General features: G+C 42.8%; 1 protein-coding gene across 1 annotated transcript; it reads right to left on the bottom strand.

Annotated features, from left to right (window-relative positions):
* Positions 1 to 3,649: 3,649 nt before the first annotated feature.
* On the bottom strand, positions 3,650 to 26,975 carry SMARCA5 (SNF2 related chromatin remodeling ATPase 5; the record flags this gene model as incomplete). The annotated part of the gene is given in 26 exon segments (XM_079534903.1): positions 3,650 to 3,715; positions 4,664 to 4,774; positions 5,236 to 5,448; positions 6,066 to 6,184; positions 7,159 to 7,291; positions 8,506 to 8,628; positions 8,801 to 8,914; positions 9,455 to 9,565; positions 9,807 to 9,926; positions 10,157 to 10,301; positions 10,978 to 11,114; positions 12,340 to 12,492; positions 12,574 to 12,695; positions 13,828 to 14,054; positions 14,339 to 14,448; positions 15,001 to 15,069; positions 15,681 to 15,812; positions 15,913 to 16,068; positions 17,091 to 17,270; positions 19,079 to 19,179; positions 20,320 to 20,420; positions 21,126 to 21,292; positions 24,150 to 24,224; positions 26,330 to 26,709; positions 26,712 to 26,861; positions 26,864 to 26,975. Coding segments are annotated over 26 exon segments (3,627 nt in total).

Here is a 26,975-nt window from a genome sequence, read left to right as displayed (position 1 = left end):
ATGTCAGGGGAAAATTCTTTACTATGAGAGTGGTGAGCTGCTGGAACAGGCTGCCCAGAGAGGCGGTGGATGCCCCGTCCCTGGAGGTGTTCAAAGCCAGGTCAGATGGGGCCCTGGGCAGCCTGGTCTGGTATTAAATGGGGAGGTTGGTGGCCCTGCCTGTGACAGGGGGGTTGGACATTCATGATCTTTGAGGTCCCCTCCAACCCTGGCCAGTCTGTGATTCTGTGCTTCTGTAGTTCCGTGGGTTGCCACGTTATCACAGTCCTGAAGCATGGCTGTCTTCAAGTGCAAACATAACAAATGCACTTCAACTTAGGTAATTACTTGCTTTACTAAATTCAGATTGATTGAAAGTATGTAAAGTGTATCAATGTGGTTTCCTAGAATGTGAAATCTACGGCTGAGCGATGGTGGATCCAGTTCAGAACCTGGGTGACTTCTTCAGCTGCAATATGCAGAAAGCGGTAGGTATGTGCCCGAGTACAGCCCAGAGAATGGGGGACTGATTGTCTGTCTGACTCCCCCTCTTCTTGTACAGTTTCAAGGCCCTGGTACGTACAGACAGATATTAAAGTCCAGAGCATTCAGTAGTTGCAGTAACCCTTCTGCATTACTGCTAGAAAGAAACAGGCTCTTTTAGAACACATTTACCTGACCTACTTCAGAAAGCTGCATTACAAATTAATCTTATCACCATGTATTTTTGCCATCAGTTTTAGAAGACATATTTGGCAACACAGCATCTTCCAGTTTACAGTACGTGTGCATTACGGGTATCTGGGCTTTGTTTTCCTGAAAGTGATAGCAGGCCTGGAATGGTGCGTTCACAGCATCTACACGGCTTGAGCAAAGGAGAACACACACGTACAATGGCAAAAGAAGTCTCAACTATCACAAGTTGTTCTCTACTACTGTTAGAATCAGCACCTTTCGCCTTTAAATGCAGCAGCAGAGCCAACCCAGACACCCCGGTCCTGATGCACGACAACAGAGTGGACAAAAGAAGGGGCACAAACATTCAGAATTGCACTGGACCGTTCCCACAAAGCTGTCAACACGCGGAAAGACAAGCTCTCCTAACGGGCACACTGTACGTAACAAGCCAGTTCTGGAAAGCACGAGGAGGAACTCTGCAAACAGTATTTTATTTACTATCAGGGGTTTGACAGCATTGCTGTTTCTGCTGTGCACTGCAGTCAAAACGTTTCTTTTATTGACACGCAGGAAACCTCCACTGCTTCAGATTGCAAGGCACCTGTCAGCTACAGCAGCGCTGTCAGTACAGAATTCCAACCAGTTGCTAGGCTGCTTGTCTTTTAGGATGTGATTTCATCTGGAAGCAGGCTCTGAAATGTGGCTCTCGGCTCACCCTGTTACACAGACGGTTGGCTGCGCTCTGGTTCAGGTGTTAGCTCACGTACTGCTTCTAATCAGCAGCTATTTCTGAAAATATTGAATTCATTTAGTGGTGAGTTTACTTATAGAATTTACTTATAGAATTCAAATCAGAGTGTTTTGAACAGAAGAAGCTGTTGTTTTTTAAAAAACAAACAAACAAACAAACAAACACCCTACACTATTGGTGCTTTTTTAATGTTTGGAATATGCTGCTGGAAATGTGTCTTCTATCAGCCGCGGAAGCTTGGTGCTTGGAGAGATACTTCTTTTACTTAGTATAAAATACTTAGGTATCATACAACTAACTATTTTGCTTTAAAAAAAAAAAAATCCAGTGAAGAGGGTCATACAAGTTTTATAACAAAAACCAAGGGGTAAGCTTTTCTTTTCAATGAAGGATAGCTATGGGTTTGTCTCATTTCACGAAGAACTTTGGGCCTACAGACAGCGGTGGGAGACTCCTATGGGAAAAAGCTGTAAAACTACAGTTGTTGGAAGGAGAATGTTAAACAAGAATTAGAACTGTCTTGTTAATGTCGCACTAGAAAAATAATATATCAGTTTTCACAGACTGGCAGAAAGATGCTTAAAACAGATTTTCTTGTTTTAAAACAATATTACCGCTTTCCTGTGTTATACAGTAATTCCTTACTTCCCTTTGCAGGAATCCTTGTGAATCCTTGTGTTCGGCCAGCTACCCAGCGCTTCCACAGTAAATATTTTGTTTAACTTCTACCTGAAAGAAAGCTGATGCTACGGAGCTTCAGTTTGGGAAGATAAAGTTTGGTTTGTTTCATTTGCCGCGGCGGCACTTGGGATGTGCTAGCACAAAGCAATTGCTGCTGAGCTATTTGATACATCTTTTCTCACCACTTCCACTGAAAGTTTTTTATTTTGGCTACTCGTAAACAATTACGGTTACTTGGTTTGGAGTTGTGGCTTTTGGTGCTGGGCTGGATTGCAGTTGTTTTTTTTTTCATTTTTTGCAAAGTAATGATTTTAAAGGAAGTCTAGAGCAGTACAGTTTTTTGCTGAAGGTTATTTTAAGTGTAAGTAATTGGTAGCTACAATAATGTTTTCTAGGACTGTCATAACATTGTGGCTTTTACGTTTTTTTTCCGGTGGATTTGCTTAACTCTGCTTGTGACGTTTTGAAAAGCAAAAAATGGAAAGTCGGCCTGTTCTCTGCTGCTGAATTCCAGTTCCCCCTCTTCTTACAATGATGATGCCTTTTGATAACGGTTCTTGAAAGAGCTGAAACTGAGAAAAGGTTACTTACTAGAAATTGACAATTAGTTCTCTTCATTTCCCCCGCTAATGAATTCCAAAACTATGCTAAATTAGATGACGGCATCGGGAATCAAACAATTATAGCCGTAACGTGTCTGAGACAGCGAGGTAGGATAGGAGCCACTCCCAAATGGAGCAGTTTTGTCCTGCTGGCTCGGCTGAACAGCGTACACGGCGGTGTGACAACACCACAGAATCTCCCCCGCCTCGAGTCAGCGTCACTTTTTTCACACAAATCAAGACCATCTCTCCATCTACCACAGCTGTTTGAGAGACCTGAGTTGTTGTGCTGTTAGCCATTAAACTAATGCAACCATTCTTAGACCACTGTAAGGAAGAACAAGCTTCAGTGTCAGCTACCTTTACGCCATGATCGATAGTAAGCAGAGAGTCGATGTGATTTTGTTCTTGTCTCACGGTTCGTTCATCCTCAGGTGAGATACCTGGCATTAGCTTCAATGTCCAAGTACAAAGTATACTGCTACGTGAAAATTAAGTTCAGCAACGTTAAAGTCAAAGCCACGGAATTTCCAAAAAGGGGAGCTGGTTGGTGATGGCTTTCGGAAAAAGCCAAACGGAACCAAAAAACCCACCTCAGCCGTTCAGTGTTTGTAGCGCCGCTTGATGTTAAAAACAAACGGCAAATCCCGCAACTCTGAGATGACCGAATAAATAATAGGTACCAAGGTAGGAACATGAATGAAAAGAAAGCCAAGTAAAGCACTATTAATAAATGAAGCCTATTTATTATTTCAAGTGTTAATGGTAAAAAAAAGTCAGCACAGCTGTTGCATTTAAAAAAGTGAAACTACATTAAGTACTATGTTTCTAGTTCAGTAAACAGATGAACCCGATGTCCTTTAATGACATAATAGTTGAGCATTGTACAGTACATCTTATGAAGACCCGTAAATTAAAGAACTACTTTTTAAATTTAGTGATTACAAAACTTCTGCGTTCACAGCTTTAGCTTCTTTTTTCTTCCACGACCGTCAGGAGTACCATCCATTTTGCGCTTCTGTGCCTGCAAGGTAAGGTTGTCAAGTAAGTTCACGTGACAGAAAAAGATCCATAAGCACCGCCTTCTGAACCCAAACAGATGGAGACGATTTAACCTGGGCAGCTTTAAAAAGGTGACAAATCGCAACTGTAACGTGGCAGATAAATACAAATCCCGCTCAGTATAGCGGCTGCCTTATATTCTTACAACACCGGAAGGGCATAATTCCATAGAGGAAAAAAATGTTTACAAACAAGTAAGGATATTACAAAGCTTCCCTGGTTATAGAATAGTACTTCTAGGCACCACTTCTGTGAACCATTTGAAGCAACAGTTTTAAAAACAAAAAAAACCTAGGCAAGAAAACAGGTGATTATTTCCTTTACAAAAACAAACCTGTGTGTTTAGCTGCACTTCAGAGCACTTACTGTCAAGCATATGCGCTCGTTTCCCCAAATCTAGCTCTTGGAGCCCGTTCCACGACAAGCCCTCTACACAAGGAGCGTGAAAGCAGGCTTTAATGTCTAATTTGTAAACACATCTGTAGTGTTCTCAAAGCGAACTGAGCTGTTTGCACTGCCTGCCTAGATATCCTCCTGTGGTAAACATCCATTTCTTTATGGATAAAAATTAATGACAAGGCTAAACCCATCTCAAGCGTATTTTATAAAGGTAAACTCACAGCCTACCAACTCAGTGATTAAAAAACGAGGCAAGCGTATCTGTTCCAGGTGCAGCTTAGAACCAGAACTTTATTTGCCGTCCACGAAGCTAATAGCTGAGTAACTGTGTGAACTTTAAGCAGCTCTTAGCGCTGTCCTATAAGGCTTTCTGTTGGACGCTACTTTAAAATAACTTCACATATCACATACCGTTAGAAAAACTCACTGTCGTCAAGTGCTTTTTTGTGGTATAAAAACAGCACAAGAAAAAGCGCAACCAAAACCAAACCGGCACCTTTTTAAATCTTACCGAAGATGGTTTTGGTCCGCGTTTCTTCTTCTCTGCCTTTTCCTTTTCTTCCAGTTCCATGTTCTCTCTTTCAATCAGGGTGATTAAAGTATTGCATCTCCTCTGTAGCTCCTAAATAACGCAACAGAGTCACTCACTACTTTAGACAGCCACTCAGTGTAAACAGCATCACGTCAGAAGACTAGAAATACCTGTAAGTTGTACGTATTTTGTACTTTGTGCAAAACCTTGGAAGTAGAAAAAGGAATTGAATGCTTTACGATAGTCATTATCTGGCTACACGGGAGTGGGTTTGATCGCCAATGTTGGCTTTTAAAACACAGCTGTATTTAATTCAAACTCACGGTGACTGTGAAACACGGCAGTAACTGGAGGTTTAAATTTCACCTCCCGTGACAATTTTAGATTACTGCCTTTGCCGTCTTAAAATTGTCGAAAAGTCTATAAAAATTTAATATATTGTACACATGCACACACTTACTCTCGCAGAAGCCATTCAGTAACTCTGCTATATAACTGCGGTGTGTCGGTGCGGTGTTCGCAGGGAAGGAGCACGTGAGATTAATACGTACCATGGCAGTTCTAGACTTGAGAAACCAGTCAAATCTGAACTGGGGGGAGTTTCGGATACACTGTCTTAATTCATCGTAGACGTTCTCTTTATCAAATCCTAGCTTGTGAAGCATGCAGATCAAAAAGCGATCCTCCTCTTCAGTGTAATTCTTCCCTTTGTTAGTACCATACGATATTCTTAGCTGGTGGAAAGGGGCTTTGTATCTGCCAATCTAAACAAAACAAATAAGATTATACAAACTAAGAAACTGTGTAGAATTAGCACGAAACTGTTTTCTATAAAAGCAAAATAATCCTGACAGGCAGATGGACGATACCAAGTTAGAAAACTAGATTTCTAACATCACCACGCCGTAGGAACTGTTGGTTTTCTAGCCATTGACTTTATTAATATCATCTAAACAAGCGGGTTTAGAAAAGTTTGCCAGTAATCTCGATTATCTGCGCACTGCAGACCTGACACTACCTGTGAAAATGGTTGAAATCTGCCAGTCTGGCTGGGATTCTTTCTGATCGGGAATGGTAAAATCACAGGAAAAGTAAAAGTGTGTGCAACTAAACCTGAAATTATCATCACAGCTATCAGCCAAAATAGGAATTTTTAGTCTATATAAAGCAATTAAATTCAAAAGTAGAACCTGCAAAGGAACAGCGCTTCTACAGAAAAGGAAAAGGTAGCAACCGCTGATGAACAGACCAAAGACAGCGATATCGTGCCCAGCGACGTCTTCTTAACGTACTGGTAACAAAGGCTGGGTAAGTACACAGCACAACAGCTCGCCTCCTTGGCACGGAGAAATAAGGGCAGCGAGAAACACAGCAAAGATACCTTCGTATCAAGTGCTTTTTTTATGCTGATCCGTCTCTGAATTCTGGCTTCTCCTCTTTCTATCTGAGCCATGATCTTCTCTATGTCTTGAAGTTCGTTGCACCTTTCCCAGAACACGGCTGCGAGAAGAAAATCCGGTTAGATCCTTTTCTTGGAATGAGGTGTTAGCCTGAACAGGCAGTAGATGTTATTTCCTTCTACCAGAGCTCACTGCTGTATAAAAAAGGCTGCGCCTTTACCTGATAAGCTAACTTCAATGCCTGAAATCGTGTTGCAGTATTGCAAATACTATTTCGAAAATGGTAGACATAGGAGTCTTCATTTTAAAAGAGGTGTGACATAGGCCAGAAATCTACTCTTGTTAACTAATCTTCTCAAAGCAAAAAGAAAAAAAACTTAAAAGTCTTAAAATTGAAAGTGGCAAAACAGCAATACGGCTTTACGGAAGGGAGGGGGTGAGACAGCGTAAGAAAGTAGCCAAAGGCAGGAACAAAGTGTCTAAAAGACGAGTAACTGTTTAAACATCACATCCATAAATCAGCAGCTGTGTACCACTATGTATGTGTAATGTACACATAATGTAATGTAGATGCTGAACAGTGCAGCTGCGCTCCACGCAAGGCGCTTCTCTGACAGGCCAGGGCTAAGGGGCCAACTGGTCCTCGGTCACAAAAGCCAGTGGTTGTCATTCACTCGCAGCATATTTACAGCATCTCGTGCTTTAACAGTGTGAGGTACATAATAAAGGTATAATTATTTGAGACAGCTACTGCTCAGTGAAAACAGCCCTTTTTGCTTAGCGCTGCCTTTTGCAAAACCGAGGAAGAATTGAAACCAGCGCTCTCCAATTGGAATATATCACAGGAGGTCTGTAACAGCTCGTGTGCAGGTATCAGTACAGCTTTAACCACGCGGAGGCTAAACCTGCTACATTTTTTTCTCAGTAGAACCCAACTCCATCAGCACAATCCAACGAGAGACTTAAAAGAGCCATACAGGAAATGCACGGAAGTCGGTCAGCACATTCACAGGCGTTTCAAACTAGAAAAGCAGCATCAGATACAGACTGGACTGTAGTTGAAAAATAAGTTACCTGAATACTCAATGACTTCCTCCGGGGTTTTTCCTTCTACTTCTCGTGCTATATTTTCAATATCGTCACGGCCCCACTTCTCATTAGCTTTGATGAACTGGTTAAAATCTCTCTTATTCCAGTTAGTAAATCCCTTTGCAGAAATTAAAAGCAAACATTGCAAGTTCAGGATTCGTCCGTTTCCACGTTTGTCTTAACAGAATTTTTTAAAACGCCTGAGAGTAACACTTGCATCGTAGCAACAGTGTAAACTTGTGCTTTTCCTGCTGTTTGACCTTAGTAGAACGACGACACTGTAGAAACTGCCAAAGGATTGGCACTGGTTCTCTTATTGCTACTTTCAGATAATAAAAATATTCAGGTCATAAGTTAACCCGTTTAAGAAAATCCCTCAGGAGAAGCGAGTAGTCTCTGTAACGGCTTTGTTCAGCCCAAGGACCGCTCAGATATCATCAGCCTCCTGTGTCACCTCTGGTCTCTTGCCCTCAGGATGCCTGTTGTGAGATGCTACTCAGTAAGGACGGAAACAGCACTGCTAAAGTTATCAACTGCCAAAACGGGCTAATTGCAAGTAGTATTAACCTTAAAAACTGGCACAAAGTCAGCCGCACGATGATTTCACCACAGCTTGTTTGACTGCACGAATATAATAATTCGTGCATATATAGCACGAATAATATAGCAACTCTTTCACTGCGCTACTACTCAAACAAGTTTGTCTTACCCCCAGAAAATACACCGTGAAAATATAATACCCAGACAAACAGGCATTTACCTACTTTGAATCACTTAAACGCATGATTATTAGTAATCACGTAGCTGCCCAGCTTATATCTTCTGTGAATAAAATGTTATTGACTTCTAGTCATAGTTTAAAAAACTTGACCCTTTAGCCCACAGCACATAGTTACATGTGAGAGTGGCGAGTAAAGAACATGCTTCACATTATGTGCAAAGGAATACGTGCAGCTTTGCTGCTGGTTTGCATGGTTCCACAACAGAGAAAAAAGATGTCAAAGGCTGCAGTCTGTGCAAACCTGCAAAGCCGGACTCGGACACCGGATAGGTCTTACTCATTAGGCTTAGAAATACACAGAAAGTTGATAGGGTCTGGTACTCTGAATGCACTGACTTGGTAGGTAGATATCCTTCAAAAAGCTATCTTGGCACATCGCTACAAACCTCGCGTTACACTTTTTATTCAGTAGTACAAACTAAAACGTGCGGCCGCTTTAATTACTTTCAATGTGGCATCTGTAAATCAATGACAAAGACACGTTCCTATAAGGCGGTACAAAACAAACCTAGCTTCAGATGACATCGGTATCGTTAAAGAACCAACCGTACCTGGGTGAGAAGCTTCTCTTTTTCTTCTAGTTCTTCGTCATTAAGAGGTTCAGCTTCATCAATCTTAAGCTGCTCTTCCTTTTGCGCTTGGGCTGCATTCGGAAGATCAGGATTACGAGGTACCTGAAAGGTTTTACATTTAGTAAAGCCTGGTGACTTTTCACAGACATTAGTAGCTTTCCGTTAATACAACCTGATCATTTGTTCAGCCCAATGTGATTTTAAGTTAATGTGAAAGGCAGGACAGGACGTACATTCCTACCAGTGTATTGATGCAAGGAGCGAACTTTGTTACCTTGTACCCGATTGTTTTCCTGTAGTAGAGAATCTCTTTTTCCAGTAGTTCAAAGAGTCGTGGAGGAAAGAATTGAAAGTCCTGTACATTTGGCTGTTTTGGAGGCCGTGGTGCCTGAAATACATAACGTGATTCTATTTGTCTCCTGTTCACAGCCAGAATCTCAGTTCGTGAGCTTAGTTTGTGAGCAAAAAACCCCCTTTATTTCTACCAAAACATACTGTCCTTACTTAAAGGAAGGTCACATTAAAACACCGTGCAAGAGTCCGCTACAACACGAGGACTTCTGCAAGTGAAAAGGTGAGCGAGAGCAGGCGGTGTCTTTGGGGAAGAGAATAGTGGAAAAAGACTCACCACGTGCACCAAGCGAGCACACAGTGCGTAGGTGAAGAAAAACGACCGCTGCTTAAGAAGCAAAGTCGAGTCTTTACCCTCCTGAACTCTTACATTACAGGTTTCATCCCTCTCTTACTCTTTCCTCATGTAAGTTGGTCTCAAAACCTTTCCATTTTTCTAAAATCAAACCCTCCGAGTGCTTCCCCAATTTGTGAAAGCAAACAGAGTGATATTAATAAATTAAGGCCAATTTCTTGCTTTCAGCTTTAACTTCTCAAGTCTATCTGAACAATTTATTTTTAATACAAGCCAACTCACCTTGGGTGCTTTTGGCTCACTGACTCGAAGAGCCTCTCTGAAGTAAGCGTCCACGGCGTAATTGGCTTTTCTTTCTCGTTTAGGTGGTTCAATCCACTCTGTAAATGCCATCTGGGAAATAACAATAACAACAGTAATAAAATTCTACCACCCCCAAGAACTATTAAGACTAAGTCCTGTGTAAGATTCAGATCAGATTCATTTTATATGAAATGAAGCGTACCTCTATTTCATTAAATAGTTTACATTCTAAATTGTTTCTGTAGTTCTACTGTATTTTAACCAACACGTTTTAAAGTATGGTACAATCTTACGAATCGCTACTTTCCTTCTAAAGAAGCAGAAAGGTTACCTTCTGTTTTTCTCTGTAGTCCTCCCCTTCAAAATTATATACGCTGGATTCTGTATCCATCGTGAAATTTCTGAGTGAGCTTTCACCCATCTTGGAAAGTTTTTCATTCATTTCTGCAGTCTGGGGGCGGATGAGAGAGAAAAGAACATGAACGACTTTGAAAGGTACCTCTTTACAAAGCTCAGTTGCGACAGTAGGAAAAAACAACGACCAGTACAAAACTTCTCGCAAAGAACAACCGTATTTTCTCCAGCTTATAACAAGGTTGTCATCGGCAATATACTCCTAACACCTCATTTAAGTCCACAGGGAAGTGTCTTTCTTTCCTTTTTGTACGTCATTTATCTCACCTTTTTTGCACCTCTTTCCAAAATGTGATCTATATCTTCATCTGTAATCTCACTCTCCTTTGAGGCAAACACATGCGTCGCTCCGTGTCGAATCATTTGCAGCATTTCATCCTTCCCAAGTTTATTCAAATTTTGATCCACCAGTCTTCCTAAGAGAAAAGCATTGGAAGGTAACAACACAAGGAGGAACAGTGGAAGACTTCCCCCTCCTCTTAGCCTTAACTTGAAAATGCACCTCATGCAGGGAAACTCCACGTGGGAAAAACGAATAAATAAAAAGCCAGCAAAAACTAGCCAGGAATGACAGACATTTTGTTTTACAGTACATGGAACGGTTTTGGCTGTGAGACCTTCTATGTAAGCTTTATGTTATGGTGCATGGTTTGTTTTTTGTTTTTGTTTTACAATTTCAAGACAAAACCTTGTTGAATGATCTTTCCACAGTTAAGCCTCTGATTCCAAGCAAACTACTCTAGAAGGTTAAATATCCTCATCGCTTCTCCCTACGTATTAAATAAAACCGAGGCATTGTTTTTTCCATTTCGAGACTAATTTTTAAAAAGCGAATAATTAAAAAAATGACATCTGTCTATAACCGCTTTATTTCTGGAAAAATAATCAAAAAGTTAATGAGGAGAAGCCTACCCCTGTTGTAAGTTTTCAAATGGATCGGGTCTTTGCACTCCGTCTTCAGAGTACAGCTGAGGCAAAAGCAACATTCCCATTAACATTCACTTGATTTCACTATTTTCAATGTTGAAAATAAAACGAAATAAAGTAACTCATCCTGTGTACAAACTTAATTAATTGCCTCCAGATACTTGCCTTGCTGAATGACTATGGAATCGAGGCGGAGTTTCATTTCTGCACGCTCCACTATCCTTTCTTCCACTGTATTGTCTGTGATAAATCTGAACACTCTTACAGTCTTTGTTTGACCAATTCTGTGAGCTCGATCCTAGGCAAAATAACATCACAAAAATGCTTGCTTGTTAACTTGAATATAGAATTTATATTAAATATATAATCGAATATATAATTGTCATGCATTTTCATTAGTTACTTGGTAACACAGAATAGCGTAGGTTAGCTGCCTCTTTATAGAAAATCCAGCAGCGCGAGTACCCAAGTTGGCATTACAAGTTGGTGTTGGGTTTTTTTGTTTCTTTTTTAAAGCTATATCAACAATAAGCGCATCTGTAAATACAATTCCTCAAAATAGCCCGGGGTTCTTTTGGTTAAACAACAAAGGGGAAGACGGGTTGTTCGTGACGTTAGATAACCTTCTGTAAAACCATAGCACTTTAGCAATTGTCTCTGTACTGACCAAGAGCTACCTTTCTGAAAATCGTTCAGTTGTGCTATGAATATTTCCATTAAAAAAATACAGTGCAACCTCACCTGACTGGCAAATCATTAACCGCTACAAGAATTAGTATTCCAAAAGTACACCTGTAGTGGGAGTTTGAACTACATCACTGTGTCCTCCAGGCACAGTTTTCATCATTCCTTTAAGCTATTTTTGCTAGAATACTTGAGAACGTATAGCTTAACTACAACAATTAAGAAAAGTGTAAGCTTTGTCAGTGACAGACCTCGTTTGCCAGTTAACAGGGTAAGATTTTAAGTACCGTCTCTACTTCCTTATTTAATCGTTAGCGCTCTTTGTTTGTCACTGTCTGGAGATGCATACAAATCTACTCCAAAGACAATTACAGAAAATCAAAGATGGCTGTGAACAAAGATGGTTGTGAAGCTTGCCCTTTTATTACTGCCCAGAAACCATTTTTTAAAACTGCAATTCGGTTTTTTATTCGCTTTCTATTCGGTCTTTTCCGAGGTTTCAGTGGAGACAGTGAAAATACATTGATTTTGACTCCCCAGAGAAGGAAGATCTATAGTCGTGGACTTAAGACGTGCCATTAGTTTAGTTTTTAATGAAAGCAGTTATTTTTACTTTACTTTTAAACACTACTAAGAGTACCGTGGCCTTTCCCCCCACTTAAATCACTGCATTGCCCAAACGTGACTAAGCTGTACTGAAACTGAAAACTAAGTCTTAAAAATACTACTTCTATGCTTAAATGTTTCATTTCAAACTTAAAAATGCCACCTTTGCATAACACACACATTTTCAGGAAAGTTACGTGAGGAAAAAAGGACATTTCTGTCTCGGTTCTTACCATAGCCTGAAGATCTACTTGTGGATTCCAGTCTGAATCGTACAGAATTACAACATCAGCGGTAGCCAAATTGATTCCAAGACCTCCAGCCCGTGTACTCAACATGAAGACAAATTTCGAGCTACCAGGTTCATTATATGCATTAATAGAAGCCTAAATAAAGAGAAACGTTACCATCAGTTGAACCGGATTTGTTATAAATGCTATTTTTATGTAAGCAAAATACTTCTGTACCTGTCTTTCGTCATGAGGTGTTTGTCCGTCCAGTCTACAGTACTCATAATTGCGCCACATACAATAATCTTCCAAGATATCCAGGACTCTGGTCATCTGGCTGAAGATTAAGACTCGTGAACCTGGTTGGGGTAAAAAGCCTTTATGTTTTCTCCAAAGCTTCAGCTTCACCGAACACCCCAAGCGGCCGAATCAGAAAGGGAAGGAGGGCAGTTGCATGTATTACGAACAGCAGAAGTATTCGAGAAAAGACTGACTTAAAACGTTTTCAGTACTACATATGCATAAAATAGTATATGTTAAAAATATGCTACTTTCGTTGAGCAACTACTAGAATGTGAAAGAATGAGCAAACCAATGTGACTTCAAACCCTTCTGCGATTACAAAACGCAAAGCTGCAGAAGTTGCTGTCAAGTACTGCAAAGAATTCCCACAGCTTTAAACACAATTCTGTATTCTCTAAGAACAGTGTGTATTTACTGTTCAAATGATATCTAGTTGGGACAAGAGTGATACAGAAGACGCAGATCACCACAGCTGTTATTTATATATATTATTATTATGAATATTCGTTGGATACCAAGGGCAAGTAACCGAGGTCTGGATTTTCTATTTTTCTGCAGTGCCTCCCCAGTCGCAAGCTTTCCTCCACTTCTTTGGTGACTCAACAGTAATACGCTCCATACTTTCTCCATAGTATCGAAATGTTAAAATTAAAACAATAAAATAAAATAACTGACGTGCTCCCCCACGTTTGCCTTGAGGAATCCGCTGAAACAACTCACATGCTGTTCAAAGTCATATCCTGAAAGAACAACATTTCACACAGGATACGACTTGAACCTACTGTGAAGACTTGGAATCTGAAATGGTGGTACGTGACGACGAACTGAAGCGTTGGCCAACGTACCACATCTTTACGTTACACACAGCCAACGTTGCTGAGAAACCAAACCTAAAACCCAAACCGACTGATGCTTCTGCAGCCTCACCTTTAGCTGGAAAACCAACTTTAGCAGACCAAAAACCCCTTCCAAATCACAAAAAGCTGTAACGGACTATTGACTCAGTTATTTATGAAGGCGCTGTCAACTACTTAAGATACAGTGCTCAAGAAGCTGGTATGATGCTTAGAAATCAACCATGATCCCTTATAACATATGCTGCTTTTGAATGAAGACTCTAACAAGTACTGATTTTCGTTTGTATCCCTGAACTAAACAACACCCAAACGACAACAAAGAGATGCATACCTTGCTCTTTCAGCTTTGGTAGTAATTTGTCCAGTACTACCATCTTGCCACTGTTGGTGACCAAATGCATATCTGTTGTGTAAGGTGGACCAGGTTCTGCTCCGTCAAAGAGATAGGGATGATTGCAACACTTTCGCAGTTGCATTAGGATATTCAACAGTCTCATTTTATCCAGCTTTCCAGCAGAATTCAAAATATCTATATCCTTCATTAAGATTCTTGTATACCTACATGAAAGAAAGAAATAAACCCTTTTGAAACTATAAAACAAAGTTGTCCTTCATTAAAATAACATGGTGTATTCAAAAGCTCACCCCTTCTAACTTCATTGCTTCATTGGGTAACTCACTCTTATCTGCACATTTTTATCTTCATAAAAGTGTCACAAGAAAAAAAAAGCAGGCATCTAGTATAGTGTAAGGAATTAAATCGAGTTCCGTGCAATAACCAAGTCACAAACAGCACGCTCCTTCTAAGCCTCTGCCACAGCACGCTCAAGTGTCTGAATTACCATTCTCGTTGCATTTTGCTGAGACCCACGTAAATTTTCACTTCCTTCTTTGGAGGTAAACTTTTCTCTACATCAGCCTTAATGCGACGTAAAAGGAATGGTCGTAAGACCTGAAAGAGATTGCATCATTAACTGTAGTTTGGAAACTAAACGTTGAACCGATCAGTAACAGCACTGCAGATATTCTCTCCTCTACATCCTCCAATGCCAGAGCTTTAATCCGATCATCTGATAAAACAATCACTATAGGCAAGCTATTATATATGGGAACATACATCAGTTTCCTTTGGAAAGCTCTGAATCTTCCAGGTCGTGACTTTCAGGACAAGACTTGTAAAAATTTTTCAATATTTTAGTAGAAGGCTCCGGAACATTTAGGTGATTTTTTTTTAAAAACCTTGCTTAACTGAAATCTTAGCAGTGCCTTGAAAGCTAACGTTTTAAATGTGAGTATCTTCAGAACGTTGAGAGCCAGAAGAATATACTCTTCCTCTCTGGAAAACAACTTTTTTTCCAAAAAACTGACATCCTTTAAGTTTTTGTAAAAACCGGACGCAGTTTCTGGAATAAGCTGTTAGGCCTAGTATTTCATCACAAGAAGTATTAGAAAAATTATAACCTAACTTAGGTAAATGTAACACACAAAAAGCACAGACACTTACCATATGGAGACGCTCCACCAACTTTTGATCCCCTAGACAGTTGTTCGTATCAAACCATGAGTCAAAGTCCTGCATCGACAAAATAACTGACATGTAAGAGCTGTTCTCCCAAGGTGCGCTATCATTATAATGGGAAATAGATACAATTCAAGCAATTCTGTTAAGCAGCACATAAATAACCACAAAGCCCCTTTTGATGGAAAAAAAAAAAAAAATTGAAGTAAAATTCTAGTGTCACGAGGCTTCCGCTTCTACAGCTGTCACAAAGAAGTAATGAAACAGTATTCTGATGCAAGTTTTCTTGCTTGGCATAGGTAATACTTAGTGAAGCCCACCGTGGACTACACAACATCTCTCAGTTCACGGGAAACAAATAACACGGCGACTTCCAGTTAAATGTAAAAACCGAGTTGCTTTACCAATATTTAAGCCTACTGTGATACACGGTAGAGATCATCTTCACAGTGTAATTTGAAACACCTCGGATCTGCAGGGCTCACAGTAGCCCTTAGGAACGGCGAAGCTGGAAAATTTAGTTTATCTACTATTGGTACAAGATACGATATTGGAAGCGCTTACTGTCAATCCATCATTATAAATAACTGATAATCCAAATTACACACGCACAGATGATGAGGTCTATTTTCAAATTAGTTTCACTAATGGCAAGGAAGACTTACCTCGGACGAATTGAAGACGTCTGGCAAAAGGAAGTTAAGAAGCGCCCAGAGTTCATGTAAGTTGTTCTGAAGTGGAGTTCCAGTTAGCAGCAGCCGATTTGTGGTCTTGAATTCTCTCACTATTTCTGATAACTGAAGGAGATTGAGACAGCAGTGATTATAAATACATTACTACTATTGCTGTCACTTAGCAACACAGAAAAAAGCCTCTATCAGTAAAAGCATAAATTACCTTTGATTTTTCGTTTTTAATCCTGTGAGCTTCATCTATGACTAAATATCTCCAGTTAAACTTCTTGAATACTGATTTTTCTTTGATAAGCATTTCATATGACGTGACACAGACATCCCACTCTCCTGGCAACAACACATCTCTGACAAAGGCAGCCTAGACAGCAAGGTGACAGTTCTTTAGTGAGGCTTTGTCAAAACTAAAACAGAAAGAACAGTAACGCTGCCAAAATTAAAAACAGAACAAACGGACAAAACCATTGCTGCTAAATTGGGAAACGTGACAGAGTTCACTTAACGTACAACCACTATAAGGACATACAGTTGTGAAGAGGTTAACTCACGTCCGGGAGAAAGGCAGCCAAAATCAAACTTTGGGATTCTAAAAAGACACGCTGCAAAACTCAGAGTACCAGATCTGGATCGGTGACTTCCAAAACTATTTCAAAGTTTCAGTATTTTTGTAATTTCCAACCCAACAAACATCAAAAGTAGACCTGAGTGCCCTTAGAATAATAATTTAAAAATTCTGCTGCCAAAAGTGTGAGTTTAATGCCGCCAGCAATTACTCCCTCCATAAATAACTCCAGCTGACAAATCTATGACGTGCCATCACAGCCCGTGCTTTTCAAAATACAAATTTTCTTCGCTGAAAAACTAGCAAAGAACTGACGATACTGAAGTAACAAAAAACAAATGATTGAAATACTAAGGCCTTAAGTAGCTGGACCGTATCTTCTAATTGACACAATTCAAGGCAAATAGGATTTGTTAGCAGTTTTTTTCCAACATTAAGTTGATCAACATTTCCAGAAACCATCCCTCGATGAGAGCCCACAGCCCTCCTAAAAACCAGTTACGCTCCATATGATAAACCGTATGGAGCAGAAAACAAATGACTTCTATCCAGAGGCATCTGAAACCACATAAATGAAAGCATTTTAATTGTTTCTGTTGTTCTACATGGGAAGAAACGTAAGGCGACAAAGCCACAGCTGCAAAACACACGTGTGAATTCTGAGCCGGTCATATTTTAAGTAGGAAGCGCTTGTGAGTCTTAAACTATTCAACAGCTAGAAATCCAATTTCCTCCCCTGTGAAAGAAAGGTAAGAGCAGCAGGATCGCATGCTGGATTTACTGCGTGTGAATACAGGAACAGTAATAACATCCAAACTTACTCGCTGGTCTTTGTCACCTATCAAGCACACTGCTCGAAGCGTAGGTACCCATCTCTTGAATTCATTCATCCAGTTATGTAGGGTGGACTTGGGAACTAACACCATGTGAGGACCAGGAATATTTCTGTAGTGTTTCATATATCCAAGGAGAGAGATTGTCTGCAGTGTCTTCCCAAGACCCTTTAAAAGATATTAACATGTCAGGAATACGAGATCTCTTTGCAAACACCTTTAAAAAGCTCAGCAGGGTGCTCGGAGTACACCATACAAAATGCAGCAGCCTCAGCAAGCGGATAAGATACATTAAAAGACAACAAAAGACATCAACATTTCAGTTAATGGAAGCTTATGTATCTTCCCCCAACTTCACAACAGAAAAAGTCCTAGAGCAGCATTTTCAAATGTGGAATTTTGGAGTTAGAAGTTTGTCTTTTTCTTCAAGTGAGACCTTCTAAACAGTTAAGAAAGCAATATTTGGAGCAATTTATTTTTGTAGATTAGGTGCGCTCAGTTCATTTATTTAGATGTCAATGTTATAAACTGACATACGTATTCTCTTAAACTTAAAATTAAGCATATAAGCGAAGACCCTGGTAAAGTAAACGTATAAAAAAAAAAAAAACCCAGACACTGAGCTGCTTCAGAATGACTTTCTTAAGCACTGTTGACTATTCAAGAGCTACCCTGCATCTTCACCACGTCGCTTTAATTAAAACAAAACTGAAAATGCTCAAAACCCAGATGATCCACGTTATCCAAATAATTCAAAAGATTGCAAGACAGATACACAGAATTTAAGAAACAACAAAACAAAACCAAACATCAACGCAAGTCATTTTGCTTCCAAAATTCAAGTCTTTGCCTTCAAAATGACCACATTCCACCTGCTGTGAGATACGCAAAGTGTTTACAGGCAACGTGAAAGGTATTAATGAATTCAAAATAACTTATTATAAATAAATTAAAAATATTTAGTAACAAACATTTGAACTCCTCAATCCAAAACGGATTTTGGAATAGCACAAATGCAAGAACTTAAAAAGTTCCCCGCTCTTCTTTGTTAATGCAAGCTCACTCCACTCGGAACTAAGCAAAGAAAATCCTCTGTTCAAAAGCAGATATGCTGAAGAAAACTCTTGCTCTATTTCAAAATTAAATGTCATGAAATAATAACTTGAAGCTATTTGCCTCTAATTTACCTTGAAGAAATTTTATTATACAGTAGAGCAGCTATCGGGAAGTTGTGAGAAACGCATTATAAAAAATATAATTCTGGTGGTATTTTTTTTTTTAATTTTTTTTTTCTCCCTTATCAGCTCCTCATAAAAATCATGTACAATTAAAATCACTTCAAGGACACAAGTCCGTCTGCCTCTCAAACCGCTGGAATTTATTTTCCCTTTGTCTCTCATCCTTCAGGGAAAAAAGAACAACAATGAGCAAAGATACTACGGCCAGCACTGACTGCGCTGTCCACGGCCATGGTGTAAAATACCATTTTAGTCCCTGATTACATCTATCCTGGAAAGTTTCCCACTGGTGCATTCTTCCTGCTGGGCACATCAATCCACAAAGGCCATGCGTACGGTGCTGTCTCTGCTGCGTATCCTAGGAACAAAAAGCGTGCCCGCGTTTCTTGCTCTTTTCATACACAATGACCTCTTTGCAAGGGCAGCCTCATAATACCACAACAAGATTGTTGTGACGTCGAGAAAATGAAAAGAATGTATCACTCCATGGAATGCCTCACCCTAATTTCACTTTTCTAAAGTTTAACAGATTCCTCTTTGCACGTCTGTTTCCAAAAGTGTCCGCATTTATTTGAATTAACATACCTGTGAAATTGCATTAAGATTAGAAATCTAAAACAGAAAAACAAAATTGGAAAAACATGTATTTTAAAAATAGAAATAAAAAAACATCCACGGCTGTACTTGTTTTACAGGTGTTCACAAGCTCCCCACTAGAAATACAGGTTCCATACATACCATTTCATCTGCTAGGATACCATTGATGCCATTTTCATATAAAGAAATGAGCCAGTTCAATCCTCGGACCTGATAATCACGCAGCTTTCCCCACTTAACATCTAAAAGATGTAAAAGAATAGACAAAGAATGAGGATGGTGGTAAGAGGATGCCCAAAGAGGCTGTGACTGTCCCATTCCCGGAGGTATTCAAGGCACGACTAGACGTGGCTCTGGGCAGCCTGATCTAGTGGCGGACAACCCTGCCCACAGCCAGGGGATTGAAACTAGCTGTTCTTAAAGGCTCTTTTCAACCCAGGCCATTCGATGACTTGGGAAGATTTGTCCCAAAGAATTTCACCTTTCCTTGCGTGCCAACTGACATTCACCTAAGCTACAGAACTAATTCAAGTGGTAAATATGCAGTTCCAAGGACAAAGTAGACTGGAGACAGTGAACGGCTAATTTTGTTTCTGATTTCGGAAACGATGCAAATTATACAGATATTCTAATTTTATAATCCCCCCAAAATGAGAACACCGTTGTACTGGAAATGCTGTCACGGCTTGAAGCAGTGATGGAGCACCTGGTGGGAAGGCGGGGCCAACCCAGGGGAGCTCAGCTGCATGCAATGTACCTGAGTGAGTGGAAGGGGTGGAGCCAGGATCCATCCCTTCCCAGAATTCACTTAAGGGCTGGCAGTGGAGGTGAGGGAATCTCTCTGAAGATCCCTACGTGCCTAGAACCTTCTGAAGGTAAGCAGTTTTTTTCCCTTATTTCTATGTCCACAGCTGTTGTGTTAGAGACAATCCTCATTTGCTGCAGCCTGGGAACTTGCTGTCCCGTCATTGCTGAGCTTTCCATCACGTTACAAAAGCACTATGTTAAAATAGCAGAAAATCAATTTCTCTGTCAAATGGATGGATGCCATTTTGTACTTGAAGCTGAATCACAATAGCTAGAACTGTGAGAATACTTAAAGCTAGCTCTTTCTTAGTAACTACGGTATACCAAATGGATTTCTAAAGGACAAGACTGACTGGAGCATCTTTTTAGCCTGAATATAAAAGCTCCCCTGCCAGCCTATTTTGTTCCATCAGGGTGGTGCTGGTTTTTTTCCCCCATTTTCCTCATACCTAGTTGACTCTTTCTCTCACTGACTAGCGTGAAAATAAATTCCTGTTTAATCTTGACTTTCAGGCTTGACTTGTGAAGGGGAAAACACTTTGGGTAGGGGAAAGAAAATAGAAGAGGAAACGCACATGATGGAGATTCTTCAAACCGAGTGCAGACATTGGTTGTCTTGGAGCTTTCTGTTAACAGCTCCTCATCTTCTTCCTGTTCTGTTCTACGATGGCGATAGCTGAAAGTGCAAGAAAGAAGTAAGTTTTCGGCTGAACTATTTCAAAATTTAATGGGTAAGCATGAACACCTGAAGAAGCTTCTCGCAAGAGAACTCTAAAGGTAAACTGATGAACTGAAACGCTTTTAACTCTTTAGAACAGAAGCTTCTTATGATAGGATGCCTGCTAGATTGTGACTCGCATTGTGAGCAAGGTCAAGTGTTAGGGCAAATGAAAGGGCTAAGAACACAAAGCCACTGCGCACCAGTACTGGTCTTGAACTACAAGCCAGGAAATGACACCTGTGCTTCAAGGTTCTGCAATATCTGCTAGAAGCTGCAGAAGCAGTGCAGACGCACAAGCTGCAATGAAGGCCATCCACTTCTGTAGATGCGATTTTCAAGGTGCCTCTAAGACAGTGACATTGTGTTACTCATGAACTCTTACAAGCTACAGACGTGACTGCTTTTTTCTTCTGCCCCAGCTTTTCTAGGTACTGGAATACTTTCAACTGTGATAGTACTTTGCCACCTCCACAGATGTCTTGTAACTCCTAGAATTCTTAGACAATTTACAAGCTACAAAGTAGTCGGGGAAAAATAACCACAGTTGTACAGTGTAAAACACACCCAAATGGGACAAAAGCTGACAGGGTTAACTTACGCTTCTAAAACACAATAAAATCCTTAATTACAATACAAGCTGATGTACATGTCATCACTCACTCGCCAACTGACAGCAAGTTCTGCTTCTCATCCTTCTTTATTCGTGGACGTCCTGGTTTCATTTTCAAAGGTGAAGTTGGAGTTTTCTGAGCAGCAGGCTGAATGAAGTGAGCAAACAGCTCAGTCTGCTTCAACAGATACTCAAATCTGTTTGCTCTGTCTGTTTGCTGTTGACAAGGGAAATTAAGCAGAAGAAGTGTGAGACGTTACAATATGCATTCATTTAAAAGATAAGACAACAAATGCTTTTTGAACAATAACAATTCCCATATCTTCAAATACATATCTACAATAACAAAAAAGAGATGAATAACATCGGCAATGTAACTGTTGCTGACAGATCCTTTCACTAAGTCACGGCTAGCTGCTGCTGCCAGTGTTAGGATCAAAGCTGTCAAACAGACCTGCCCTAAGACTGAAATCTGACTGGTACTAGGAGCGTGCGAGTGTCGCTAAACAAGGCAGCATAGCCCCTTCAACAACCTCCTTCCATTAAAAATTACTGTCCTATTCTCAGAGCTGTACGCCCACCCACCACGCACAGAATTCTGCACCGAACTCATTCACCTCACCAACCTGGCAGCAACCATTCTCTCTGCTATCACAGTAGCAGCGAACTCGTTCACCTCACCAACCTGGCAGCAACCATTCTCTCTGCTATCGCAGTAGCACCCTAGCTGCTTAGTGTGGTGTCAGATAAGTATGAGAGTTGGCATGAAAAGGGGCTGGGACAGCAGAAACGCCCATCGCTAGAGCCAGTAAACCGATTTCAGCAGTAAAGGGCCATAACACACGTTCAGCCCAAGATGACAGAGTGCACCCCTTGATACGAGTCACCATTTTTGCTACACAAAAAAGATTTTTTTTCAGGAGACAATATCTAAAAGGTTTAGAGCCTCCGAGACAGGTTCTGTTTGGAATCAACACATCTTCCAAACATTCTGAGGTTACAGGAACTTTAGAATAGGCAACAAAAACAGAAGGCAGCTCCTATTTTAAAAACAACCGCTCGGACCTTCTGCCGGCTGCCACAACGTAACCTGGTACTTAGTAACACGCACAGCTACAGGAAGCCACTTTCTTGGTAAAAAGGAACGTGTTCCAGACTTTAGCAAGAGCAATGCCAGCCCTCTGAGTACATGCCTCTTGAAGCAGATCCTGTGCTACATGAAAAACAGAAAGATGGGATGAGAAGAGACAAGAATATCCTCTATGTACTAGAGGAGTCAGAAAGATTCTAACCACAGTTACAGCTTGACTGACACAGCTGAAATCCACAGCCAATAAACAGTTCCTGTTTATTCCTCATCGACTGCTTTTATTTACACTGTAACTGTTTCTGAAGTCTAAACTAGCTGAGATTTTACTGCTATCCAAGCTGCCAACCCTTGTTTGTTCCACTGGGTGCACGAAAGATAAATACAAAATGCGTTCTGGAAGCTTCCTCTTTCTAACAAATTTAGCAAGGAAATGGCCATAATTTTTTGGCGGTGCACAAATACGTCACAACCATTTTCAAGGTGCTTCAGGGCGTTCCCTTAAGAGTTGACAAATGTTGTCTGTATCTTTAAGGCGGGACACAGGCAAGAATAGGTTGCACTACACAATCTTGAGCTGTTCTTCAACCGACAGAGAAACTTTTCCTGTTTTCTTTTACAGTGCATCTTCTGACTATTTTTACAGTAAAATACAGTCTTCCTTGTCGTTGTGTCTATTTACAGCATGGAGGAAACAAATCCAAGTTTGCCTTCTTCTAGGAAGTAGCACAAAGAAATTAGCAGAAGACTGGGTTATTTTCAGTGCTAAGAAGAAACACAGGAAGTAGCAGATGACAAGAATCAGTTTCGCTTTGCTATGAAGAAATTCCACATGTACTCACAGGCACTGGGATCAGGAGCGGGAAAACAAGAAGGAACACAGAAAGAAAACGTGAGGCAACGTTAAGGAGCGGAAGGCTGTATCTCCTACATTTGGGATATCATGAAAGGAAATACAGGACATTTTCTCCTATCTAATCTGAGACATGGAATTACCCACTCTCAAGTTTGAGGAATCTAAACTGGAGCTTCATAAAGAACAAATTGCAATTCTGAAAAGCTAATAAAACCCCTTTCAGTCTAAACAATGTGAAAGGGCTGAAGAGCTGGAGAAGGCTTACAGTCAGCACTCATACTAAACAGCAAACCTCTTCTCAGCCTCCTGCGAATTTCAAAGCTAACTTTTATTTACTTTACTCATATACTGAACTGCTTGAAAGAAACTCCCTATTCTGAAGTGCGCTGCCAGAGAACATTTCAACTGAGAACGAACACAGTGACCACTCAAAGCCTTATGTTCCCCCCCTTTTTTTAAAAAATCATTTTCCACTCCTCACATTAAAATTCATGTACTTTTCCTACACAAGACTCCTACTCCTGCAGTTCAAAAACAAATTTGATTATTGTCCTGTGCTGAACAGCGATACGTAAAAGATCCTAGCCTTCAACTGATGCCACATACTGAAGAAAATGAAGTAGCAGCCATTTAGGAACCAAGAGAGAATCCTTCTGACTGAGAAAGGGAATGATCAACTCCTTGTTATCCTCCTTGTCTACAACTGTACACCCAACCTCAAAAGCAACGCAACCAATTCCTTTTCCACTTCTTAAATTAAAGACACTAGAATACTTCTCATTACGTGATTCTGATAAGCCTGGGGCACTTCAAAGCTGCTCAATGTTTGTCAGACAAAGCAAAACACATTCACAGTTAGTCCCACAGACCACCACAGGAAAAACACAGAACAGAATGCTGAAAATAAAAATAAAAATGGGTTGTGGGCTTTTTTGTTGGTTTTCTTGTGTGTGGGGGGGGGGGGGGGGGGAGGGGAAGGGATTATTTCTTTTAAATTACTCAGATATTTCTGAATGACCCAACAAAGTCTTACAAAGCCAGTTACGAGATTTAAAAAGAGCAGAACACTAAGTCTGTTCTAACAAGTGCCTAAGTACAGGACAGCTGTATGCATTTCCCAGTGATACGTACCATTTTCTCTTCATATGTAGGATCTGCTTCCTGGATTTCTTTTGGTTTTCCTGGTGATGCATCATTAAAAGATTCCTAAGATGAAAAAGAATTAAAAACAACTTATTTTCTGAATAAGAGAACAGATCTATGTCAAAGAGAATAAGCTCACTGCAAACTACCATCTATCCACATCAGATGGCACATCCACCTTTCGCTGCTCTGATACAGTTAGCTTCGTATTACTGTAAAGCGATCTGGAGCTGGATCAGAGATCCCTGCCACAGGGTGTGGGACAGAGCTCGCTCTCCCTGACCCACTTCAGCTCTATCGTAACCGCATCCCACCCGGGTGGATGAGGGACCAGCTGTGATGCAGCAGCTCAGCAGGCCATCTCAGAGTGCTGAGCCAACGCCTCCTACAGCCGGCTCCTGGGAGTGCTGGGGAAAGAACTAGCTCTGGTCCTGAAGGAAGAGCGCTTCCCAGTGTTTCCTTTTTCCAGCATATCCCAATTTCTCATCGTACTCTATCAAAGGAACAAATCCAAATAAGAACCTGGGCTGCAGCTCTGTCCTGAAAACAGCACAGGAATTTAGAGAAACCACACTTTTCTATTGTTTGGTTTGAAAAGTCAAACAACTGTCCATGTCAAACAGAAGTCTTGATAACCACGGACACCACCGCTGCTAATAGGAGAACACGCTGGAGGGCAGTCCTCCCTTCAGCCCATTCCTGCCAAATCCTTCACCCAGTGCCTTCCACTGTGCCTCCTGACCAGTGTGTTTTTGTCCTTGTCTTGCCTGTAACCAGGTTAGTTCTTTCCCCATCATCTCCCACGTGTAATTATTTCACCTTCTGCTCTCAGACCCCAAAGGACAGGGCAACCATTCTCCGCTAAACCGCACTAAAACAGCACGTTACACAGCAGTTCCTGAAAGGCTCAGAAACAGAAACAAGCACACAGTGCCCTCAGAACCGTCGTTAACCATCTGCTCGGCTGAGCCCAGCCAGAGCTGAACGCAGTCCTTCCCAGCCAGCGGAGAACAAAGGCAGAAGTACAAAACACCACTAAACAAAGGGAGGCAAAACACGGGGTGTTTGTGGGCGGCTCCTCGCACAACTCTGCAGGTACAGCCCACGGAAATGGAACAACCCTAACGCAGGTCGGCCAACATTCAGAGAAGGCAGAGTTAGGGCGAAAGGTCTCCTAACCTTATACCGAACCTTTCTATTCTCCTCCCGCTGCACTTAGCTGACAGCCGGTCACCACAGGGCCGTTGGAACTTCCGTGCCAAATTCCTCTTTCTGCAGATACGCCGGCAGCAAGGAACACGGGGCACGGCAGCACGCCGCCAGAGCTGCTCACACAGCTACAAGCCTCAGCCGGAGAGCAGGAAGCCGCCGTGCCTCCGAGGCGCTCGGGACCACCGAGACCCGCCCGAACAGAAGCTTCGCCGAGCAGAAGGCTCTCCCTTCCCCGCGCAGAAGGAACCGACCAGCGGGCCCTGAAGGAGCCCGCGCCTCGCAGCTCCCACGCGGCAGCCGCAGCCCGGAGGCGCCCCGTTCCCGCAGGTTGCGGCAGGACCCGCTTCCCACAGCGCCGCGGCTCCTCGCTCATCTGGAAAACACGGCGAGGCGCTGGGATGGCGGCGTGACTCAGAGCTCCGCGCGGGGAGCAGGACCGACCGGTTTCCTCCTATCGCCACGGACACAGAGCCGCGATAAAACCCGCATCTCTAGGAGCCGCAATAAGCACCTGCTGCCAAAACAGTAATAAAAAAGCGCCAAGAACCCCTCCGCAACTCCCTCCCCTCCCCAAAAAAGTTAAAGACCGCTTCGCAGCGCCCAAGTTTCAGCGCCGCGAACTCGCTGCCGTCAGCGAGGCGTCCGGCGGGGGAGCGTTACTCGGAAGCAGCGCGAGGCGAACCCACGCGGGAGCGGCCGCGAACCGCATCGGCGGTGAAGGACCCCCCGCCCTGCCTCAGTCACAGCCCCAACCGGCCGGCTCCTCCGCGGCGGCGGATGGCTGCGCGCGGCTCGGCCGTCCCGGGTGCGGCGGGCCGCCCCCCCCGCAGGCGCCGCGACGCACGGCTCGGCCCCGCGCCCGCCCCTCCATTGTCTCCCGGGCCGCCCCGCCGGCCCTCGTGGCGGGCACCTGCCTCCGGCGAGGTGCGCGGGGCCGCCGCCGAAACGCGCCTCACCTCCATCGCGGCGTCGGCTCCAGCGGGCCCGGCGGGAGCCGTCCCCGCCGCCTCTCCGCCGCCGGCCCCCGGCGGCGCGGGCGGCTCGTCCGGCGGCGGCGGTCCCTGCTGCCCGGCGGACATGATCCCTCTCCGCAGACGGCGCTCGGGCGGGACGCGGGCCGGGCCAGCGCCCGGCTGGCTGCGCGCCCGCGGCGGGCGGCCCGGCGGCGGGGTCGGGCCGCTGCGATCGGAGCCCGGTGCGCGACCGGCGGCGGAGGCCCGTCCCGCTGCCGCCCCGGCTTTCTCGGCGGGATCCCACCAACCAGGAACCGAGCCGGCAACCCGCTCTCGCGAGAGCCCGGCCTCAACGTGCGGCGCGGCGGGAGCGAGCGCGTCGCGAGCCGCCTCCGCCTCCTCCTCTTCCTCCTCCTTGGGCGGCCGTTGGCGCCGCTCCTCTCGCGCCCGCCTTCGCGAGCGCGGCCACGCAACAGCCGGACGGGGGCGGGGCTGCCTCGCGCGCGCGAACGGCTGTGCGGGCCGGTAACGGAGCGCCGCGTGCTGAGGGCCGCGCGCGGTGGGGGGGCGGGGGAAGGAGGCGGGACCAGCGCGGCGGCGTCACGGGTGCGCAGGCAAAGCCGGCTGGTAGCTCGGCCGAAGCACACAT

The sequence above is a fragment of the Tetrao urogallus genome (assembly GCF_951394365.1).
Source record: "Tetrao urogallus genome assembly, chromosome: 4".
NCBI classification, from domain to species: domain Eukaryota; kingdom Metazoa; phylum Chordata; class Aves; order Galliformes; family Phasianidae; genus Tetrao; species Tetrao urogallus.
Note: the sequence above shows the minus strand (reverse complement) of the source record. Positions and strands in the feature narration are given on the sequence as shown.